Source organism: Dicentrarchus labrax, unplaced genomic scaffold (genome assembly GCF_905237075.1).
Source record: "Dicentrarchus labrax unplaced genomic scaffold, dlabrax2021, whole genome shotgun sequence".
In the NCBI taxonomy this organism is placed as follows: domain Eukaryota; kingdom Metazoa; phylum Chordata; class Actinopteri; family Moronidae; genus Dicentrarchus; species Dicentrarchus labrax.
The window spans coordinates 9,649,134-9,672,950 of NW_026136701.1; the positions used below are offsets into that span (position 1 = coordinate 9,649,134).

The following is a 23,817-nucleotide window of genomic DNA, read 5'->3' on the forward strand; positions in this document are numbered from 1 at the left end:
CTGTGCCCTCACGGTTGTCTTCTCAGGGCTTTGTTGCTTTCATAGCCGAAGATTAGCCGGTTCAGTTATTGTTATTCCACCTCTCCTGTGTTTATTAGAGAAAACACGTCGTGATTTTAACACATAGTCTAAAAAACAAATAATAATAATTCCACAGTAAACACCTGGCCTTCTACTTTTGATAATAATATTTACCCACAAGCTAATATTTTAGTCTAGCCGTTGAATTGTCAGTCTGGATGAAAATGTGTTAATAAAGTTGTTACAGTGAGTGGTGGGGCCTCGTGCACACACACACACGATAACGAGGCGCTAACAAACATCAGATGTGGGGTCAAGGGTTAAACTCTGGCCTGACTCAGACAAGGTTTATCATATATCTAACGGAGTAAATATATATATCCATTATCACAGGTGGGTACACAACGAAACAGAAGACTGTACAGTTAACTTTATTAATGACAAAGGCCAAAAAAATGCCTCGTGTGAATGTTGTTTGCTTGTTCGTCACTAGCTAGCCCGTAAGCTAAAGCTATCAAAGCCAGTTACCTTTTCATACTGCTTTGTTCAGCAGAGAGAGCATTCAGTTGTTTTAAGTCAGTGAACAGTTTTATTAAAAGCTTAAACTAAATCAGCAGTGACTATATAAACTATGTAAAAATATCCTCCTTGAGTTTGATGTAACTAACTATAGCCTACATCATTAAAGGGCTTCATTTGTGCATCCAAGTGTCATGAAAAACTAATCTTCACAAAAGCCATATATTGTAGTAGTTACCTGTTATGATCAGTTGTAGTTAAATTGTACATTTACATAGCTACAAATATATTTATTGGTTCATTTTTGCATCCATGTAAGAGTCTCTGGTTTGTTTATTACTTTTAGCCGGATGTCCCCAACCAAGATCTGTAGTGACCGATTGAGCTTGCTCGGATTTGCATTCAAAAGTGTGAGTGCCTACATGATCTGATGAGATGTTGGATTCGGATGACTTCACCATGTCCCTGGACAATCTGTTTTTTGAGAAACCCATTGTCCATAAAGTGTGAGTACCAAGAGAGGCCCCATATCATCCCTCTCTCTTGTTCTTCTCTTAGCTGAATGAATGTTTGTCCCCCCTGGATTGTATTTGACAGAAAGCCACTGCACCAGGAGGACAGTCCATGGCAGCTGGAAGTGCCTCCATCTCTTTCTCAGATTCCAGCCACTCAGGATATGCAAGAGGAAGCAGAGTCTCTCTCTACCCTATACAGTATGTTGTGCTCAGGATTAGTGTGAATTCCTTTTCACTTGACTTGAGTAAACTGCTCAGTATCTGGCCTATTGAAGCTCTACTAAATTTAACTGTATGACTCACTGACACGATAGCTTGAATAGGCTTGAAAGCTTTCTCAATTTTCTTTGACTTGCGTAAACAAGAATCTGGGCCTCATGATATATTCTCATAGTCATTAGTATGACTGGAATCGTAAATCCGCTGCTGGAAATTATTTTCATCAGCAAGCAAAATAGACACCAACTTACAGCTACTAGCAACTTGATTTGATGGAACTCTTCCTCTTTTTACTCACAGGTTTCTCCCAGCAACCCAAAACATTCATGCCTCCCTATAAAGGATCTGCTGGCCTCAAGGTCTTACCATCAAAAATCCGTCCTTATAGTTATAACAATGACGAGAAAGAGATTGAAACTCAGGGTGGCAGCGACAGCACCAGCAGATGTGGTGGCCTTTGGGGAGGTGAAGGTTTCAGGGATTACTCTCAGTGTGCCTGTCAGAGTGGCAGTGGTGGAGGTGAAACCCCACAGGACTCTGGTCATGTGGCCATCAGGCAGAGGTGTTTGTCTCTGGGGCGCAGCGAAAGCCCATCGCTACGAAGAAGGCAAGTGTCAGTTATTCAACAAGATGACATTTACATGAGTGTGTGCACACAGAATTTAAGGCTATAAAAAGCAGGGCAGATGCAGAATACAATTTTTAAAAATCTAAAATTAGCAAGATTAGTGTTATTCACTATATAAAAGCCATATTTAATTTTTTTCCCCTTGCCCAGAAATGTATAATAGTGCTGATTCACTCTTTAATCCCTCAACTTGCTGGAATCCACAACTCACTTAGTTAAAATGGTGCTACAGTGGATCCTGAAGAGGCTTGATTTTTACATCAGCTGATAAGACCATGAAAAGATGCTAAACCATCCCCCATGTTAGCCTTGTTGCCAGAGGCCAAATGCCTGGCCTTCTTCAAATAAGCCTCCAAGCTTGCAGCAGCAACAGTAGTTTCCCCCATCTCATTTTACCTTCGTCTGTTTTAAATTCTCTATTCTCTACATATCCTCTTCTGCATCCCACAACAGCTTGTTCAAGGTTCAGGTGTTGAACAATGGAGGTGACTCGTCAAACACAGATGACCTCAGTCGCAGCGGCAGCCAGACAGCATCCAGACCTCAAACTTTTCTCAGTCAGGTTACCATGGCGACAGTGCCTCCTCCTCTTCAGCCGCCATGGGCGACAGTTAGCCAGCCAGCTCCTCCTTTCTCCCCAAAGCCCCCCTTCTCAACCCGCCCTCCTCTGGGCTCATCTGCAGCGAGCGGCCGACCCCCGCAGCAGGCGGCTCCTGCAGAGATGCAGGACAAGGGCACAAAGAGAGCCTTCGTTCCGCCCATGACGCCTCAGCCGCTCCACATACAAGGTGCTGCACTGCACTGACACAGTCACAGACAGGCGCTGTGCTCATAGTCTGGTGACTGGTTTACCGAGTAACACTCATGTAGCTCCTGTAAAGTGTTGCAGCTAATGAGCATGCCCATGTCTAGCCTTGGCAGCAGCTGCCACAATGTGTTTGGGTGTGATGAGGTGAACTGAGGTGAGCTCCCCCCATTGACCGCTCCATTGTAATGAAACATGCTGGTCACTAGGTGGTGAATAGTAGACACTGTAGACAGTAACAGCAGAAACCTTTGCAATCACATGTAGTCTACAGTCTGCAGTTTTAGTTTCTAGTCACTACAAAATAAAATCCCTTGATTTATCCACTACAGAAATGTTGGAACATTTCATATTGACATCAAGGTGGGAAAAAGCGTGAGAGTGTGACTGTAAATGAATGTGTGATATTTTGTTTTGATTGTGCACATTTTAGGGTCTTCTGGGTCTGGACTTTTGCGACCAGTTTCTGAAATCCGTATCCTTTTTGTTGTTGTGTAAGTGAACTTTTATACTGTGTTTAAACTGTGCTAGACTGCTTGGAAAGCAATTTCACAAGTGATGTGGTTTGATTTCCTGAACCATGCTAACACAGCATCTAAGTTCCGATCCGTCTTCAGCGAGTTCCCATTTTTCAACTACGTTCAGTCCAAAGCACTTGATGATGTAAGCATTATTTTAAGGTCTTTATAAACCTAATGCTGAGGATCATGAATAACATCATAGTTTTCATTGTCTTGTTAGAACCTGTTTGAAGTAAACTTGAACTTTGAGTCCTGGCAGTGCTTTTATGTTTGGTTTGTTCACAGGTTCTTTACACTGGTAAGAACTTTGTGGCATGTGCTCCTACTGGATCTGGTAAAACAGTGCTGTTTGAGCTGGCCATCATTCGTCTGCTAATGGAGACCTCAGAGCCCTGGAGAGATGTCAAAGCGGTCTATAGTGAGCATAATATTGTGTTGACCCTATTAATATATCAATAAAGCTCCAGTCTGAGTAGAGTAATTACTTATATTCAGAAAATATATGGCATAAAATCTATAAAGTAATACTAATATTGAGTGTATGAGCTGATCAGGAGGAAGAAATCTTAGACCTTATGAAATACTATAATTTAAAATCAGTGAAGACCATCAATGTTTCAACACTATAAACCTGACTGTAAAATTACACTGGGGCTTTAAACATGTTTCTCCTGACTTCCTTAGAGTGTGTCTTGATTTTTGAATCAATTATAGATTTAGGGTTTTTTTGAGGTACAGAGAACTGTCTTGTAAAAGGGATTCACTGTTTGTTCTTGCCAGTGGCCCCTATCAAAGCTCTCTGCAGTCAGTGCTTTGAGAGCTGGAAGAAGAAGTTTGGTCCTCTGGGGCTGAGCTGTAAGGAGCTGACGGGCGACACAGAGATCGATGACTTCTTTGAGATTCAGGACTCCCACATCATCCTGACTACTCCTGTGTGTGACACAACACAAATGAAGAAAGAAGAAAGAGAATAATCAAAATAAAATTGTGACCTGAAGTTTTACTTGAATAGTTAATGTTGTGTTTATCGTTTTCTCAGGAAAAATGGGACAGCATGACAAGAAAATGGAAGGACAACTGTCTCTTGCAGCTAGTCAGGCTCTTCCTTATCGATGAGGTCAGGTTTGTCAGACGTTTTGTTTACGGTCTCTAATAATGTGCTTACGTAATGGAGGATACTCACTCCCATTATGTTTAATTATGCCACATTGCTTGATCGCACATTGTTAGCCTTTACCCTCAGCTTTCTTTCAATTGAGGTTAGCTATTAAAAAGTACATCATGTTCTGGTCCTATGTAGAATGAGAGTGCATACCACCTGCTATGCATGAGATGCACCTCCTCATGTTAATAATGGAATACAGTGATCAAGGACATTTTATTTTACCACATACCAACATCTGTGCTGAAACTTAAGATGTTTCTAAAGCCAAGTTTAAGATGACAAATGTTGTTCTCCCAGGTGCATGTGGTGAAGGATGCGACCCGTGGTGCCACTCTGGAAGTGGTGGTGAGCAGGATGAAGGCCGTACATGCCTACAGGACCGCACAGAATCCAGAGACAGGCCTCTCTATGAGGTTTGTGGCTGTATCAGCCACCATACCCAATGTCTCTGATGTAAGTGGCTGAGAAACAGAGTTAGTGAAAGAGCACAGCAGTAATTAGTTAAGGACATGAGAATTTAAAAGGCAGTTTGGGCAAATCCTTCAGAATGACATACAATAATTATTGTATTCCCCTTTAGTTGCTTATGCCTATGGGATCATGATTTTGTTATTTGATCCCATAGACATCAAATCAAAAATTGTGCCAAGATAGCCTAATATTGTTGTTTGCCATAATTTCAGGCAGCACCAAATACATGAAAAGTTCTATCTAAGATATTTGTTAGTTTTGACTTTGGCAAAGTGGGACAAACAGTAAAATTCCCCCAAACTGTATCTCTACTCTCTAACCAAATCACATACATTTAGGTTTTTCTATGGGATTCCATTTTGATGGCTAATATAATAAGTAATGTAATATTTTTTCACTTCCATTCACTGAAACAGTTTGAAGCCCCCCGTCTAGGCATACCTATCACATAAAAAAAGCATAATAGTGAAAAAATTAAGAAAGGTACTTCACTGCATCACTGCACTGTAACGCAAAGACACAATTGTGTGATTGAACTGTATCTTTGTTTTGTCTGCCGGTTGTTAGATAGCAGACTGGCTGTCTAACGAGAGTGGTCCAGCCACATATCTCGACATGGACGAGAGCCACCGTCCAGTAAAGCTGAGGAAGGTGGTGTTGGGATTCCCCTGCAGCCCTAACCAAACAGAGTTCAAGTTTGACCTGTCACTCAACTACAAGATGGCCAACATCATACAAACGTACTCTAACCAGAAGCCTGCACTAGTGGTGAGTGGGTGGGAAAACTGGGCCAAACTGTATGTCCTTTTTCTGCTTGTGTATTTGTTTTCCGTCTTTTTGTTTTCTCAAATCCCTGAACAAGGTTGAGAGTTAATAAAGCATGGTGGGATTAGAGTACTTCATGGTCTAATAATCATGTTATTCTGTAGTTTTGCTCTACAAGGAAAGGAGTCCAGCAGTCAGCTACAGTTCTGGCTAAGGATGCTCGGTTCATCATGAGCATTGAGCACAAGCAAAGGTATGTTTCTTACTCACCTACATGTTCTCACATCATCAAAACATTTTGTTGTTCAGTTGAGTTAATTTCACCGAAAGCTTTATCTTCTTAACTTTTTGTTGCTTTGTAATCTGTTTAGGTTGATGAAATATGCAAACTCTATTCTGGATTCAAAACTGAGAGGTGAGTTGTCTTCTGAAATGTCAAGACCAGATACAGAATCTGAAACCTGTTTCACTGCAAGACCCCGTAAAAAACACGTTGTTTTGATTGTGGCTCTAATTATCAACTGTATAACAATTTTTTTGTGTTTTGTTTGTGATCCAGATCTGGTGATGTTAGGGGTTGGTTACCACCATGCAGGAGTTGATTTGTCTGATAGGAAGTTGATAGAAAAGGCCTTCACTCTGGCAGACCTGCCTGTCCTCTGTGAGACTTTGTCACCAATACAGTTTTATGCTGTGCCGTAAATGGATATGTGTCTATATAAGTGTGCAACATGATCCTGTGTTTTTATTTTGTTTGTAACGCTGCAGACATAAACAGGAAAGACAAGTTACAGGTTGTAGCAACTGGATCGTACAGTATTTTATAGCCAAGGCCTCAGCACAAGCTTTATAACTCCAGGCTTATGTTGAAAATGTAATGTAAATGTCTGTTTAATGGAAATATCCTATTCTAGTCATTTTCCTACCCACATTGACTGGACTGATATGCACCAGTTCCTAGTGGAATCTAAAATGCAGAAGCAAACGGATTCTGATTTGTGCTTATCATAAGTAACAAATGACACTGTGAAACTGTCTTGTTGGTGCATCTATGAAAATAAGGAAACATTTACCACACTTAAGTGCAAAGCAATCAGAAACCTTTACCACTTGTTGGCACAATTTGAAATCAGGTTTTATTGGATTTCATGGGTTCTGAATTTGTGCTTGTGGTCTGATTTTTAATATCCTAGTTACCACCAGGACTCTGGCCATGGGGGTGAACCTGCCAGCTCATCTGGTGGTGATCAAGTCCACCATGCAGTATGTGGCAGGCTCCTGTGAGGAGTACAGCGAGGCCGACTTGCTGCAGATGATAGGCCGAGCTGGAAGACCGCAAGTAATGGCAGAATTATAAATGAGTACTTTTCTTACCTCCGTTAGCGCAAGATGGTATTGGTTGGTGAAAAACATGGAACAGATTTAAGCAATTATAGAAGTGTACCATTAACTTGCAGGTATCAGATGCTGTTATAGAAATAGCATTTGTAGTTGTAGCAACAGCTATTTGTAGTATGAGGCACAAACTAAATAACGTGTCTTTCTTCCTCTAGTTCGACACGTCAGCTACTGCAGTGATTATGACCAAGATCCAAACCAAAGACAAGTACATGAATCTAATGAATGGGATGGAAATCATTGAGAGCAGGTATTACCGCCCAGTCATTTGACATTTTTTCTTCTTCTCTCTTTCTCTCTCAGTCTGTCTTTCTTGGACTCTTGCTCTCTCATATGAGAGGGATTATACAGTATTATGCAAGGTAACAGTATACTTCTTTTCCTCAGCTTACACAGTCACCTGGTTGAGCACCTGAATGCTGAGATTGTTCTCCAAACCATCAGCGATGTCAACATGGCTCTGGATTGGATACGTTCCACCCTCCTCTACATCAGAGCCCTCAAGAACCCCACACACTATGGTCAGAGATCAAAACACACAAACAGTGTCGAGCTTCTTTCTTACTGTATGTTAAACCAATCAGTGCCTGAACTTCAATTTCAGGTTTCTCCGCTGACTTAGACAGATATGGAATCGAAGCAAAATTGCAAGGTGGGCCACAGCTGTTTTTGTTCTATCTGAAGTCACTAAAGTAGCATGTTGATATTAGTAGGACTCCATTAATGAATTTAACCCCCTATAGTGAAGCCAAGCTGCCCTTTTGTCTGTACTTAACTGTACACATTACTAACACTATCCCACTATTGTAGTTTGAGGTGGTTGCTGTTTCTCTTGTCCACTCATAGAACTGTGTCTGAGGAACCTCAACTCTCTGTCCTCCATTGGTCTGATTGACATGGATGAAGATATCAACATCAAACCAACAGGTAGAGAGGAAATTAGTTGTTAGGAAGCTTAATGTGCTCCCCTTTAGTTTTTTTATCTTACGTTTAGTGGATGATTCTTTTCCACCTGAACCACATATTGAGGAAATAAAACTGTAAAATAGTTTGTTCTTGTTCCTCGTAGAGGCCGGCAGGTCGATGGCGCGGTACTGTGTTGCCTTTGACACTATGAAACAGTTCTGCAAAGTGTCTGGCACTGAGAACCTGTCTGACCTGGTAGGTTTCCTGATAAGACTGCACAATACTAATGTTTGTGATCTCAATGCAGATATAGTGACATTTTGTGGTTAGACTGGGTTCCTGCATACGGGAATCATTTTGATTATTTGGATGCTGTATACATACAGATTAAAAGTGGTTGTATGCACAGATTGAGTTGGTGTCGAAGAGCAGAGAGTTCAGTGACATTCAGTTGAGAATGAATGAGAAGAGGCCTTTGAACACTTTGAACAGGGACAAGAACAGGATCACCATCAGGTCAGACACATTTGTAAGATTGACAAATATCATAACCTCTGATTTTGACTTTTGGATTGGAAATACATAATGGTGGAGGTAGACACAAGCCATTGTAAATGAGATGTTTATGTATTTTTCCAGGTTTTCCCTTGATGGAAAGATCAAAACCACTGAGATGAAAGTGAACTGGTAGATTTATTCTTTCAGTGCTTTTTTGAACAGGAATAAATACAAGTAATACTGGTTTATGGATTTCTTAAGGACTGACCACTATTAATATTATGTGTTTATTGCTTTGTCTTTAGCTTGATTCAGGCTCAGTTGGGTTCCATCTCAATTCAAGAGTTTGGACTTACCCAGGACACAGCAAAGATCTTCAGGAATGGGATGCGCATAAGCAGATGTATGTTGGGTAAATGAGGAATAAATAAATAAAGTGCTCCCTGACTATATATATATTTTAAACTTAATTGTATTTTGATCCCAATCAGGCCTGTCAGAGTTTCTGAGTCAGCGATCCAAGACAGGTTTTTCTGCTCTGCTCAACTCCCTGATCCTGGCCAAGTGCTTCAGGGCCAAGCTTTGGGAAAACTCGCCCTATGTTTCCAAACAGCTGGAGAAGATAGGTGGCTGCATTGCTATGTCCACATTCCATACATACAGACATATAGTAGCACACTTTTTATCCAAGCAATGTAAATATAGTCCTAAAATAGAATTTTAGTGGTCCTTAAACTGATTATTGCACATGATGAATTCCTTCCTATCAGATGTACATGCAGTGTCAAACTAAACTGTGTGTTTCAGGCCAGACCTTGTCAACTGCCATGGTGAACGCTGGACTCACCACTTTCAGCAAAATAGAGCAAACCCACCCCAGAGAGCTTGAGCTGGTCAGTTTGTGTACTATTTACAAAGGAAATACCTTTTAATTATCCAAAGCATTTGATTTAACCATTATTTGAGCTGGATCAGTCGCAATGTAGAGACCAGGCTCTCATCCTTCAGCTTTAATCACCATGTCTCACAGCTGATACTGCTGACCTGAAATAGGTTGGGTAATATTATGTCAAAAAGATTTTCAGATAACTAACTTTATTTTTTTTATTCAGATTCTCAACAGACACCCACCATTTGGCAACCAAATCAGAGAATCTGTCATACATCTCCCGAAGTATGAAGTTACTTTGGAGCAGGTAAAAGATGTTGCAGAGTTTTATTATCAAAGCGTCAAGTGTGTTATATTATGTCACAAAATACTTTTTGTTGGTCAGAGGTTTCATTGTATTTGTGTTATTCTTAATCGTTTTTCTTTAAAGTTATTTCTGTGTTTTGTAGCTCCCGAGGTATAGCTGTGCTACAGCAGAGATTGTGGTGAAGGTGAACCTAAAAAACCAAGCACAACTGCTGTCCAGGAGAACAGCCCCTGACCACCACTATGTCTCTCTGATCATCGGAAACTCTGACAATACTGTGGTCTTCCTACAGAAACTCACGTGAGAAACAAAACCCAGGCCCAGGGTCCCACCAATTTTGTGTTGTCTTTGCTGTCTTCCACTTGCCCGCTCCTCCTCTCTATCTGTTATACACCATTATGTATCAAAGACAGAACATAATTTGAATACATATAGTATATTATAGTATATATATTGAGTCTCAGCAGGCATCCTCTTGTTTGTTCTCCAGGGACTTTGTGCTGTTGAAGAGCGGTAGCTGGTCGAAGAAAATTGAGGTGTCAAAGGCCTCAAAAGGAAAGGAGATCAGTGTCAACCTCATCAGCTCTGAATATGGTAAACCATAAAATACCTTTCCATTTCACATGGAAATGTTTCCACAATATGTACAGATCTCCTGTATATCACCTACAGTGTATTATAGGAGGGAATAATAATGTGTTGTTCAGTACAGGTTTTCTGTATTTATAAATTGAACAATTCACTGTGCCTTTTGTTCAACAATTATCTCATCTGGTAGTATGTTGTAAAGCACTATTTGTTATATATAGAGTATATCACTGAGAAAAAAATGTCTGTCAAGCTAAATAATGCAATTATTTATCATTTTTTTATATAAAGATCAATATTGTAATACATTGAAAATGGAAAAATAAAGCATATATGCAGGCATTTTTGCCGTATTAATAAATCAATCAATAAAATCAAAACAGATTTTGGAGTTGTTATACTTCTATAGATAATGTACATTTTGTTTTTGCACATCCTGGCTATAACTCTTGGACTGGACTGTCAGTGATATGTAGGGAGTGTATTTGCTTTACATTTTAGCCTTTTTCTTCTCCTACAGTGGGCCTGGACATCCAGCAGAAGTTCAATGTGTACTATTCTGGAGGCAGGAGGGTTGACACTGAAAATCCATACAACGTGTCATATGATCGTACTGGACAGAGACCGCAGCCCTCTGCACTGAAACCACAATCTACAGATCAGACTTCAGCTCAGAGGGAAACATCTGCTACAGACCCAGGCACTACACTTTAGCTTTATTCATGCTGAAATTTGAAATAGTGTGTATTGAGATAGTATTTTTTCAATGGCAGATTAATATTTTATTTTTATTTTTTTTATCTCTATTCAAATGTGATCAGATTTAGACAATAAAAGGCAGTGCAACCACTTCTGCAAGAATAAGGATCTCTGTGGCCACGACTGCTGTAAGTACAGTCACATCTTTCACTCTATGTGCCTACCTGTGCATTACTTTGATTGCCTGCCAACATTATTGAAGTCTTTTTCCTCCACTATGTGTGTCTTCCTACTCCTTTTAGGTAAAGTAGGTGTAACTGTGGCACGGAAGAGGTCAACAAATCAAGAATCCAGTTTCTCTTCCTATTTGAATGACCTGAGGAGCAGGTGTGACACACTCACGCAGACTCCTGTCAAACGACTCAAGGTGAGGAAAAAAACAGAGTAGAGTCTATCCAAGCCTGCGTCATACTGTATGCACTAAGCGTTGTTGAATTGAGATTTCACTGTTCAATGAATAGTTCTCTGTGACATAAAGTGACTATAAGACATAAATTCTCAAAAAAACCCTTCATGTTGAGTCTGCAGAAAATGCTGACGAGTCACTATTGTTAAGAAACGTCAATGGCACAAGTAGGGAAGTTAAATTGCTGCAAAGTAAAACAAGAACTATACCAGGCATGAGAAACAGCAAAAGTAAAGGGAACAGCACAATATATGTAATATATACATGTAATTATACACATACAGGTCCTATACTGTATATTATTAGGATATGAAAATGCTATTAAATTGTGCTTGCATTAAGTATGTGCAAAACATACAGTATATACCAAATAGTTTAAGCATGTAGATATGTACCTTAGAAAAGCTATTAATCACAAATATTTAGGTGTAGAATATGCAGATTAGATACAATGTGTGTGTTTCTATGCTCATTTTTTCTCTGACAGACAGTAAAAGTATCCTTTATTTCTGTATTACTAAGCTGAATGAGTCTGTTTTTGATGTTTTGTTTTATTTCAAGATGAAAATGAGGCAGGAGTTTTCTTACAAACCCAAAGAGAGGCTACCTACTGTTTCCAGGTATTCACCATAGACTTACTTTGATTCAATATCAGAATAGATCCCATAATAACTGCTGCAAAATTAAATTCTTTAAAAATGTGACAGTAAAATCTTTGAAAATAACCCTAGTTTTAAATAAATCTGACGGTCTGATGCTTAATTATATTCATGTCCTATTATTTGATGTGATGAAGGTATGGAGGGAGTCACTATGAACCGTCAGTGAGACCTCACACTGAGACTGTGGATCTCACAGAAGAAGACCCACCTCACCTGCCAGACATAGTTCATCTGGATGATGTTGACTGTGGTAAACAAGCAGCGTAAAGAAGATGAACACATTGCAGTGTTTATCAATCAAATGCTTTTTCTCTCTAACACTCTGTTCATTCTCTCTCTTTTTGAGATTATGATGACTATGACATGAGCAGGATGACGGAGGACTCTATCCAAACATCTGCTGCGTCTTCTTCTCACCAACAAAGTAACATCTAACAACTTAACTCAAAGTCATTACTAGACAGACCATACTGGTGGTTTTGAATGTTTTAGTTCATTAACTACAAATCTCATATACTTTACATACTACCAGTTATTTTTCAGTGCATACTATATATGTTTGATTACTTAGCCACTGTTATCAGCTCAGTTCAGTAAACCAGCAGTAAATCATCTTTACATTTACATACAGCTGTATACATTTACAGCACATTACATTGCATTCATAATCCATGTTCTCAGAGGAACAAACCCAGGAGATAAACAACAAGCACACATGAACATGTGAAAAGTATAATGTAAACATGGTTATTTTGGGGGTCAGAGCATCCACGAATGAACAAAGAGAGAAATCATGTTTGATAGAAAAATTAAAGGTGATGAATATTCATAGTTGAAAGTATCAGGATATTTATATTACATATATAAACATAATATGTTAGTTTTGGGGGTTTTTTAAGTATATTTTTGGGGCTTTTATTGCCTTTATTATAGTGACAACTGAAGACAGACAGGAAAGGGGGTCAGAGAGAGGGGATGACACGCAGCAAAGGGCCGCAGGTCGGATTTGAACCCTGAGCCGCTGCAGCAAGGATTGAGCCTCGGTACATGGGTCGCCAGCTCTACCCACTGAGCTAACCGGGGCACCCATTACGTTAGTTTTTATTACTTTCATTGTTGCAATAACTGAAGACCAACCCTGCTTCCACACACACACTGAGGACACCATCATCATCAGTACACATCTGGAGAGGTCTTCATCGGGAAAATGTCCAACAACATGACAAAGAGCAGGATATCATTGGACACCAGATTTATTACTACATTCTGACTTCATTATGTGTACAATTCATGATAGGACTCGATACATAAACAGTATAAAATACAGTAGCAATGCCTCAGTAATCCCCCCCAAAAATACTTTGTAAAAAAACTTAAAAATATTTTGTTGTAAAATATATATTCCTGAAAAAAACAAGTTCAGCATAATAAAATAAGACACTACATAATTTAATAGACAAGATTTAATGGAACACACTGTAGAAGGAGGAAAACATTTAACTTTATAAGGTAAATAAAGCAAAATTAACTTGACATACAGAACACAAAATGGAAAGAGATGTTTTACATGGAAAAATGGAAATACATGTTTGAACACAGTTTGTTTATGTAATTTCAGCAATAAATGAGATTGTATATAAAAACTACTTTGAAGCACTACTTAAGTTCATAGTTAATAGTAGAACACATGCAAAGTCACCAATTATGGTCTGCAGAGTACAGTTACAGTTGATGACATTGTCCGCCTTCTAATTTAATTAATCTGTGTTTAGGTTCCTCAGTGTGGATGAACCCAGGAAGCAGTGTTGGAGTGAGTCAGAACCATAAACCACTACTGAACCAGATCAATACAACCAACTGGGCTTACTCAGAGAGGTCCACTGCTGTATCGAACCAGAGTGCTCACTACAAAAATATTTCATCCTCACAAATACCGACTGTCAGCTTTGACCTTGGAAATGAATGGGACGACTTTGATGATGAGAACTTGGTGCGTGCTAGCGAGACATTGTATACAGCTAATGCTAAACCTCAAGTCCAGCCATCTGTTGACTACAACACACCAGGTAGAGTGAAGTTTGAGCTTCTCTCTGTTCAGGAGACACAGGTTGGAAATCAGTGTGTGGATTGTGTGTTTTGGTTATTATGATTTTGATATGTATACATTTGTTTTATGTGTAGGTTTAGCTGCTTCATCAGTGTTAGTATCACAAGTCAAACCCTGTATAACCAGTGCTGGAACACCACTGAGGTAAGGCCAGAAAATTATGCACATACAGTTTTATTTGTTTCAAACAGTGTGAAATGTGAAAGGTTTAATATTGTAGTTAAGAACTTGAAAACATTTGTCATATTTCTGTATTTTAGGTTGACTTCACCAGCTTTAGGTCCTGAAATCAGAAAAATGGGACCCTCACCGGTAACAGTGAGACCACAAAACAGAATCACACTGGACTGGAATAAAAAGGTGTGTGGGTGTGTGTGTGTGTGTGTGTGTGCGTGTGTGCGTGCGTTCAGAGATCAGAGTATGTGCTATTTCTGCAGCTTTGTGGCTACATTTACATGCAGGGAGAACACTGTTTTTCATATTGTTTACATGCTTACTCACGTACACTTGTTTTTAATTTGTTTAACCCAGTAAATCTCAGACTCATACAATGGAGCTGCCGGGCCATGTACAGTATTACAGGCCAGTCTGCTGTATGGATACATTTAGATGTCAGAAAACATGGCAGAAAGCAGCATTTACTATCAGTGTAGCTATTTTCTGATGGGATTTTCTCTTTATGGACAGGAATATTCTGTTTAGTTATTATTAATAGCACAAGGGTCACTGTCACCCAGCTTAAATTAAAGGTGCCTGTAACCTTTCTAAAATCTTACCTGGTATATGGTGTATGGCACATGTGACGCTCGCCTCTCTCCCTCCTTGTGCAGAGACCAAAGATCTTCAGTGAAGTGATCTCTGTAAAAACACCAGAACATCTCCCAAAACAGACTGAGACCCGCGTGGCCCCACTTACCAGAAGATTTGATTTCTTCTCAACAATGAGCTTCCCAGACAACACCAGCTCATCTGTCAACAGATGGTAGAGGAAAATATAATTACATACTTTTATTTGACTCATTACTATTACTACTACTAATATTATTTTCTTTGTACAATGAAAATAATCCTATATTGAATACATAAAGAATACTTTTTTACCTGATTAACCCTCCCCCTGTTTTTATATTCAGCCTGAACAGCAAAGAAGAGGAAGCTTTCGTTGGGATATTTGATGGTATATTTTAGAAGTACTGCTTGTCTAACTGTGAAATTAATACGTTATAAACATTAAGTGTTTTATTTATGTTTGTGTTCACGTTTTGTGAATATTTCAGCTTTACATCAAAAGACTGTTTTAAAGTAATCTTACTGTATAAACGAAACACTGTTCTATTTTTGATTGTTACCAATGTAATTTATTTATTTAATAAAGTCTCTGTTTATTGTATAATTCAGTGCAGTATTGGGGAGTAAATCAGCTCATAGTTTAAATATCAGTACCCTTGTGAGTATTTTAGGTGTTTAAATAGATGAGAGGTGCATCCTTTGAGCTATTGTCTATACTGTATAGGTATTTATCACAACTGTATACAAATCTGGAGCTGTATTTATAACATGTTGTATCTTACCATTAGGAATCCTCCTAAATGGTACTTAACGTGTTAACTAAGAGTTTCCTTTTAAGAGCTTTTCACAGAGCTGCTGGGAGCAACTTTGACTGATTGGATTGAGAGAACTTATAAATAAAGCTTATTCACATGACTATGAATAAGTCATATTCATTTACTCCTTATGTCTACAGAGAAAAGTGTGAAAAGCAACTAGGCTGGATTAGACTATAATAAATGTATATTTTTTTATAAAAATATTAAAATAAAAATTCAATAATTAAATTAAGTAAAAAAAAAAAAAATTATAGTAATATATATAATAAACTTAGATTGAAATTAAATATCGAATTAATTAAATCATTTAAGTAAATTAAATCGATCAAATTAATTGATTATATGTTATGATTTTTTATGTTTTGAAGAATTGTATAAATTGTGTCACAAATTTCATATATGATAAAAAAAATATTATTTAATCTACTCTTAATGTTCTGTCAAACAAATGTGGATCACCACATTTTTCCAGTGTTCAAATAGTGGTGAGTTGTGCAAACTCTTATCTTATGGTTTCTATTTGTTGGTGAGCTCATATAAACTAAAAATTCATTGTGATGTTTTTCCAAAACACTGACGCAATGAGGCACATAATCTGTAGCATGTGACTGACTCTTGAGTCTGCTTTGTGAATTATTTGAGTCCTAAAGTCGGGACCGACACGCCTGTTATTTTAAATTCTGTCCCAGTTATCAGCTACTTGAGGATGTTTTATAAATAAACCCCCTGTTATGTTACAAGAGGACGTTGGCGTCGCTTTAATTTTCTATATATTTTGATCCCACAGTCCCTTTCTTCCCGACCATGTGCTCCGGGCCGGTTTGGTTGGAGATCTCTTGATATCGCGTGATCTGTGTGATGTAACGCGAGATCTCGCTGACGTCACTTTTAGCGGGGATTTTGTTGGCGGAACAGTTTCATCCTGAGAGTCTGAACTAATGATTGTATTCAGTATTCAGTATTCAATGAGACTTTATATATTTAGGCTTTATGCCGATGGAGAATTAGCTAATTGCTGCGACGTTTTTATTAAATATTAATTTGAGAAACTGTTGCACTGGACGACCAATTAAAACGGTGAGTTTATTTTTGTTTGACTCTAGTTAGCTGACAGACTGTAGCTAACAGTAGCTAGCACGCTAGTGTTGTTGTAATAAAGAAGACAAACTATTAGCTGTACACATTTCCTATCCATCTGCCAACTTAACCTGATAGTTTACCAATAACCAATGTCTCTATCAAGGGAACTTTACTGTCCAAACACTGTCCAACTTAACATGACTTCTAAAGTTAATGTAACAGCGACTAACCGGATGTTAATGTTTATTATAAGATAATAATAATAATAATAGATACAACAGAGCACTATAGATGAGCAAATACACCTTCAATAAGAAAATAGAGTAGAAAAATACAAGATATAAAACAGAATAAGAGTTATATGTTCACTACATTCAGCTTTTTATATACAAACTGTACTGATAAGGATCACAGGTCACATCAGGAGGCAATGGTGTATATATAATATATACAGCAGTATAGTTTAAAAGAAACATAGACTATGTGATTAAAACTGTTTAGTATCAGTGATTAAAATGTTTCTCCCTGTTTCTTTTAGATGGAGTTGTTTCCTGTCTGCAGTGAAAGTATCAGTACAGACGGATGTATTATTAAATCTGACAGAGGACACAGGAGAAGCAAAGTGCCAAGTAAGTTGGACACTTTATGACTTAATGCAATATTGAACTATAGATGCACCATTATGTGAGTGTATTATTGTTAATGGGTACTGTTATGTTGAAGAATTATTATTTGCAGGTCCCTATTATTGTATTATTTACTGTCAGTGTGTGGATTTCTTTATTTTACATTTAATATTAGAAATACATTTTTGGAAAAAAATAATTGTCTTAAATGAAAGCCTATAACACATATTGTCATTTGCTGGTCTGAGTGAGAATGAGTGAGAAAATATGGTATCGTATTAAAAAAGTGTGTCGCATATATATGACAGCATGTTTTTTCTGTTTTCTTCCAGGGGATGTGGAGATAGACATTGAGTTTCTCTACAAAGCCGTCCCTCAGCTGGGAAAGGTTTTCCGCATCATAGACAAAATCGGAGAAGGTACATGCTTAGCATAAAGTTTTCCACACCCTTAGAGTTTATAATTATAGATCAATACGGTAATCACTCATTTACTTTATTGGAACAGAAGAGGTGATGTGTTCATGACTTGTGTATCTGTGCCTCAGGTACGTTCAGCTCGGTGTATCTGGGCGAGGCTCAGATGCGGGATGGGAGTAGAGAGATGTTTGCCCTGAAGCACCTCATCCCAACCAGCCATCCTACACGCATCGCTGCCGAGCTTCAGTGTCTCACTGTTGCTGGGTAAGAATACTGTTGTTTAAATCACATCTTAAAATGGATTTATATGTTTTACTGGTTTATGTTTGTATGCTTTTTATCTGCTCTGCAGTTATTCTTTGTCCTTGTTTGTGTTATCTGGCTGTTTAAAACCCTTAGAGACCTACTGTATGTACAACAGTCAGACGTGTTACCATGCTGACACATAAGCCATACTTTGAGTATCATACCCTTGAAATTTTTAACCTATATGTACCTAAATCCTAGATGTGTTTTGCATTTCCACCAAAGACAATACTCTTAAATGTTACTAGGGCTTTGGGGCTAACCCTACTCACTTTAACAGCAGTTGGGGAAACAACAGAGCCTTTTCTTGGTCTAGTAACTAGAGCATTTATTAAATGACACACTGTAACTACACACATTTACTGCCAGGCTTACTGCTAACTCATTCCTCTGCTCCATTCTCCGTCACTCTGCCACTGGGTCTCTCATGCACTTCTCGCTTCGCATACCCGAGATGTGGTTGTTTATTAACCTGGGACACACACGTTGAGAAAAGGCTGCAGGCAGAAAGACAAAAGACTGCTGAAAAAAACAGGAGAGAGTGGGAAATCCTACATTAGAGGGCAGACGTCAAGACAACTCTGGTTGCTCCGATTCTCTGTGTGTTGCAGTGTTTCTAGCTCTACCTCACCGTGCTGGTTCAGTGTGCTAGGGACCTCAACAGAGGGAAAAATGTAAAAATGGGATGGAATAGACTCTTTCTGTTTGTACCATCCACTATTTTTAACAATGGAAACTCACAAACAACCGTTCTAATGTGTAACCAACTGAACTGGACTGCTTGGTGGAAACAGGGCTATAGTAAGGGCTATAGTCATTTAAAAAAAAACAAAACTGTTTCATCTCTTTCGTTAAAAGTTATTTTCATGCCGTAGCAAATTGGTGCGTGGGTTCCTCATTTGTCTAACAGATTACTCAGCTGAACCTACGCACCTCAATACATTGATGACTGGTTTTGGTAAGACACTCATTTGAATAAATTAATGTGCATTTATGTTTGTATGTGTGTTCCTCTTATGATTCTTGGAAGTGACAGGCCAAGATTTATATCACAGAGAAGTCACACATCATGTTGAAATGAGTCCTGTCGTCTCACTGCGTCTTGGTTTGTTTTTTCTCTCTTTACAGAGGCAGAGAGAATGTGATAGGGGTGACGTACTGCTTCAGGAAGGAGGACCATGTGGTGATTGTCATGCCCTATATGGAGCATCAAGCTATTGTGGTATGTGACCTACTGAGTTCCGCATGGACACAATCTATAATGTAATCCCCTAAACATAGATCTTTAATTAGCTTAGATGCAACTGTTGTTTCCTTGTTTGCTAAAATGTTATTGAAAACTTATGATCCAATCAAAATGTATTTATCAGGACATCATTGGCTCACTGAGCTTTGAAGAGGTCCGTCTGTACATCTATCACCTGTTGAAGGCACTGAGACACATCCACCAGTTTGGTATCATTCACAGAGACATCAAACCAAACAATTTCCTTTTCAACAGGAGCAACAAAGTGTGAGTAATCACATCCCTCTGTAATAAGTGCAGCTGCATAATTTCACCTCATTGTTTCATTTACTCTGCGGATGATTTGGTGACCAATAACTTAATTAAATTAATCTGTTAACGGGGAATTTCTCACCTCCCTGTGTAATTTGGGTGCGATGTCAGCCGAGTGATAGTGGATAGGGAACTGATGGGAGTTCCAGGGTTGTTTCCATGGTGTATAACTACTAATACTAATACTAATTTCCCTGTTTAAAATGTGTGTAGGTATGCGCTGGTGGACTTCGGCTTGGCTCAGGGAACAGCAGACACTCAGATCGAGCTGCTGAAGGTGGTGAGGCAGAGGCCATTGCAAAAAGGTGGAGGGTCCACAGGGAAACAAGACACCACACACCGGAGCAAAGCACCACCTAAATTCCCTCCCAAAACCACTGCAGCTTCAACCTCACTACCTCTGCCCCCGCAACAGTCCACGACTTTGCCACCTTCCTCCTCTTCTTCCTCCACCACCACCACCACCACCACATCCTCCTCAGCCTCTCGGAAAGCACTGGTTAAGAAAGCACGTTCTGTCAGCACCACCATCACCACCTCCACCTCCCGCACAAAGCACACAAAGGTGTCAATATTCTACCTTTAGTGGTGTTTCTGAGTTCTTTCTTTGTTCGGTGGAAGCAGAATTGTAAATTAGTGCAATTAGGATTTATTTTGCATCACAAGCTTGAAGTTGGGTTAAGAATTTCCTGTATGGATATGTTAAAGTCTCTGCGTTTGTCTTCTACTTTCCTGCACTAATGTGTTGGGGTTTTTTTAGCTAAATTCAGCTATCCATGTTTGTTTTCTCTAGGATTTGACAAGACTACGCAAAGTGCCACGGCCTGTGTTTGGAGAGAGGAACCTGAACAGCTGCGCTCCAGCTCCATCCGCCACCAAACCAGCTGCCATAACGACAGAGGTAGGCGAGGTGGAAAGTAAAGTTTTGGAAGAATAAGAGATTTTGCTCTTGTTCTTTTAATATTGGGGATAAGAACACGGAGTAATAACACCAAATATTGCAGTATCTTTAGTGTAGTATTGATTCCCAAAAGCATTTTTTGTTTTAAAAATGTAGGTCTGTTGATATGTTTGTCTGACATTTTGGCTTGGTTCTAGTGAGTGATCTCTGTTACTGCAGACAGTATATCTCAAAGCCATTGAAATTAAAAATAAGTTTCACCCATTGGCAGGTTTATTTCTCAGTCTAATCATTGTATTTTTTCTTGATACAATCTTGTATTCAGCTGGTAAAGCCCAGCAAAACAGAGGACCCAGCCAGCCGAAGGTTCTCTTCAGCCAGCCGGGGCCCGCTACCCGTCAGGATCCAGAGCAGCAGTCAGAAACCTCAGAGGACCGTACAGCAGGGCCTCACCTGTAACTGCTACCTGACTGACCGTGTCTGCAACATTTGCATGTCCAGGTATCAGAAAATAGATGGAAGAAACACTTCTTCTTTTTTTTCCTTTTTTTTTTAAACCAATGATTAAACGCCACTTTTATACAAGAGATCCATTTAATTTCAGTTTTGTTATTCTTTAATTGATTTGTGTGTCCTTTACAGGAAGCAGCAGGTGGCTCCCAGGGCGGGGACCCCAGGTTTCAGAGCACCAGAAGTCCTCACAAAGTGTCCCAACCAAGGAACAGGTTGGTATCTCAAACCATGACTGTTACACATGATTGATTGACATCCCAAAATAATACTTCAGTAAAATGTGTTTCCCTCCACTGAGTAAGAGGTATTTTTGGCACCTGTAATGGGTTTCCTAAACTGAAGAAAGACAAACTAATATGCACTGTTGTACCCTCCCCCTGCCTCATCTTCCTGTCCTGCAGCCATAGACATGTGGTCAGCTGGTGTGATCCTGCTCTCGCTGCTCAGTGGCCGTTATCCTTTCTTCAAAGCCAGCGATGACCTGATCGCCCTCACTCAGATCATGACCATACGCGGCTCCAGAGAGACCATCCTGGCTGCCAAGGCATTTGGTGTGTATACATATTTTAAACCAATCGTCTGTGTTGTGATTGATCCACCATTTATCTCCATAGATAAAAAATTTCGTCAGCTAAAATGTGCATGAACATCAATAGTGGTGGCTACGAGACCTGAGGCTCCCTAGTTGGGCTAGTTATGGATTCAAACCCAAAATAAGTTTCAGAGAAAAAAAGAGAATTTAATAGTGTGTGGACAGAGTTGTTTGCTTTCACCAACATTGTTGCTGGCTTACCGATATGCTTGATCTGTGTCGGGAAATTAGCATTATAAGGCTCAAATATGTTTGCACCTCCAGACATATTTTTGGCCATAAATTGCACTTTTGATAGTAAAGGTTGTTGACCCCTGCCATAGAGGAGGAAGGCTCTGTGCAGATAATGAACCTGTTTTTGTGTTGAACTTCAATCAGGTAAGGCAGTGGTGTGCAGTCGGGAGCTGCCTCGACAGGACCTCAGGATACTGTGTGAGACGCTAAGAGGGCAGAAGCCGTCACCAGGAGATGAAGTCACACCACTTCCTGAAACCAACAAAGACTCCACCACCACCGCTGGTTGTCACAAGATCCAAGATGATACGCCTACACATCGTCCCACAGAGGGAACATTCAAGCAACACAAAGACGGAGCAGGCCAGACTCACCCAAACCACCAGGAACATTCAGGGAGCACAGCAAACACTCGCCTTGCTAAACAAAGCTCAGAGACCGACCGCAAGGTGGAGGAAGATGAGCGGGGCTGGGACAGAGTTCCTGATGAGGCCTACGATCTTCTGGACCAGCTGCTAGACCTGAACCCTGCCACCAGAATCACAGCTGCTCAGGCCCTGCAGCACCCACTGTTCAAAGACCTGTGACACCACAGACTGTCACCAGACCAAGATCCAACATTACCAATAAAAGGAAGTGCCAGCTTCCTAGGCTTTGATTCAGACTTAAGAGACTGGATGATGCAAAGATAAAAGGGTGTTATACTTAATATTTACCTTACAAGTTGTAACCCAGCAGAGGACTGAAGAATTCTGCTGCTGTACACAGGATCTTTTAATCCATAAAAACAGAGAGAGGTTTACATCCCTGTGTACAGAAATTGCCTGAACAACAGAATAGAGATCTTGTCCATTTCTGTGTAGGGAAAAAAGTTTTCTCTCAATTTTCTTTCCTATCGATCCGTTAAATGCTTCATAGATTTCACTATTAGTGTCTGTTCAAGACAGGTTTGGCTTTCTGGTTCACAGGCCTTCAGTAAAGAGTAAAATAAAATTCTGTGGCAGCTATGGTACAAAGTACTGTGAAAATGGGCATTTGAAAGGGCTCCAGATGTGCACTGGTGGCTATAACCAAGAGAAGCATGGAAATGTATTGATTTAAAGGATTAGATTGGAAGACTGTTGGCTGTTGTGTCAATGATTGGACAGTTTTACAGTAATTTAAAATGAACCATATACAAGCTGTCTGGTGAAATATTCACCTATGATGGTTCCTGATCTCCTCCGAGTTACTTACAGCTGTGCACTCTGGTTATGTTGCTTTTTTTACCTCAAAGACCAAAAGAGGAAAATTACAGAAGTGTATTCTGTCTTATACTTCCAAAAACACCTTGTTTTTTCTGTATGAATTGGTTCTTGTCAAAAGGGAACAGTCTGTGTCATTTACTGTTGTCCCTGCTGCCATGACACCATATTACTGCTGTATTATTCCTGAGGCATGAAAGGGCTTTTATTTTGAAGGTGCATATGAATTCCATCTGTGTTTTAAGAATGTGAGTATAAACGTGATGTCTGTTTCAGCTGTTGTAATTTATAACACTAAATGATGTTTGCCTCTCTACTTTGGATTTTCTAATAAAGGGAAAAACGAAGCAAACCGTGTAGTCTTACATATACTCAGTATTATAATTCACAAAATAAGATCTCTTATAAAGGGTTACATTAATTCACATTTAGATTGTGTAAAATCAAATATGTGAACTGAATTTTAAAAGTAGATCAAATAATGTAGATGTAAAATCATTGAAAAAGATTTTGTGTGTGTGAGGTCGACAGCCAACAATGGGCAGTGGTTCAGGAGCGTCTATAAAGTCTTGACAGTAAAAATAACAA

At 39.3% G+C, this 23,817-nt stretch overlaps 2 protein-coding genes across 6 annotated transcripts; both read left to right on the top strand.

Annotated features, from left to right (window-relative positions):
* The first annotated feature begins 289 nt into the window (after window positions 1-289).
* hfm1 (helicase for meiosis 1) lies at window positions 290-15,877 on the top strand. Of its 5 annotated transcripts, none has more exons than XM_051399707.1 (40): window positions 290-414; window positions 887-1,046; window positions 1,138-1,253; window positions 1,575-1,881; window positions 2,356-2,690; window positions 3,141-3,182; window positions 3,300-3,370; window positions 3,514-3,646; window positions 4,009-4,160; window positions 4,268-4,345; window positions 4,691-4,846; window positions 5,432-5,632; window positions 5,794-5,882; window positions 6,001-6,044; window positions 6,189-6,290; window positions 6,823-6,968; window positions 7,183-7,277; window positions 7,415-7,548; window positions 7,632-7,679; window positions 7,874-7,954; window positions 8,097-8,188; window positions 8,343-8,449; window positions 8,573-8,620; window positions 8,737-8,843; window positions 8,923-9,057; window positions 9,239-9,324; window positions 9,544-9,627; window positions 9,770-9,927; window positions 10,118-10,221; window positions 10,736-10,915; window positions 11,037-11,102; window positions 11,217-11,341; window positions 11,942-12,000; window positions 12,177-12,292; window positions 12,389-12,466; window positions 13,815-14,108; window positions 14,224-14,293; window positions 14,410-14,509; window positions 14,980-15,131; window positions 15,283-15,877. In XM_051399707.1, exons 2-40 carry the CDS (start codon window positions 976-978, stop codon window positions 15,335-15,337), a joined length of 4,617 nt encoding a protein of 1,538 aa, XP_051255667.1. In that variant the 5' UTR covers window positions 290-414; window positions 887-975; the 3' UTR covers window positions 15,338-15,877. The 5 variants fall into 5 exon arrangements, 4 of the variants coding, with proteins under 4 accessions (XP_051255667.1, XP_051255677.1, XP_051255686.1 ...); XM_051399717.1 differs by having other exon boundaries at window positions 8,737-8,834; window positions 15,283-15,876; XM_051399726.1 differs by lacking the exon at window positions 6,189-6,290 and having other exon boundaries at window positions 15,283-15,876.
* A 748-nt stretch (window positions 15,878-16,625) lies between these two features.
* On the top strand, window positions 16,626-23,581 carry cdc7 (cell division cycle 7 homolog (S. cerevisiae)). The gene is made up of 12 exons (XM_051405876.1): window positions 16,626-16,833; window positions 17,375-17,465; window positions 17,795-17,881; window positions 18,010-18,145; window positions 19,316-19,409; window positions 19,558-19,700; window positions 19,959-20,310; window positions 20,539-20,646; window positions 20,972-21,147; window positions 21,289-21,371; window positions 21,561-21,710; window positions 22,130-23,581. Exons 2-12 carry the CDS (start codon window positions 17,375-17,377, stop codon window positions 22,570-22,572), a joined length of 1,863 nt encoding a protein of 620 aa, XP_051261836.1. The 5' UTR covers window positions 16,626-16,833; the 3' UTR covers window positions 22,573-23,581.
* The last annotated feature ends 236 nt before the right edge of the window (window positions 23,582-23,817 follow it).

Coding starts and splice junctions, on each gene's coding strand:
- hfm1 (XM_051399707.1), top strand. CDS start 976: ATGTTGGATTCGGATGACTTCACCATGTCCCTGGACAATCTGTTTTTT. Junction 6,969..7,182: donor GCCGAGCTGGAAGACCGCAA/GTAATGGCAGAA, acceptor TTCTTCCTCTAG/TTCGACACGTCAGCTACTGC. Junction 8,189..8,342: donor CTGAGAACCTGTCTGACCTG/GTAGGTTTCCTG, acceptor TTGTATGCACAG/ATTGAGTTGGTGTCGAAGAG.
- cdc7 (XM_051405876.1), top strand. CDS start 17,375: ATGGAGTTGTTTCCTGTCTGCAGTGAAAGTATCAGTACAGACGGATGT. Junction 19,410..19,557: donor TGGAGCATCAAGCTATTGTG/GTATGTGACCTA, acceptor TGTATTTATCAG/GACATCATTGGCTCACTGAG. Junction 20,647..20,971: donor CAGCTGCCATAACGACAGAG/GTAGGCGAGGTG, acceptor TCTTGTATTCAG/CTGGTAAAGCCCAGCAAAAC.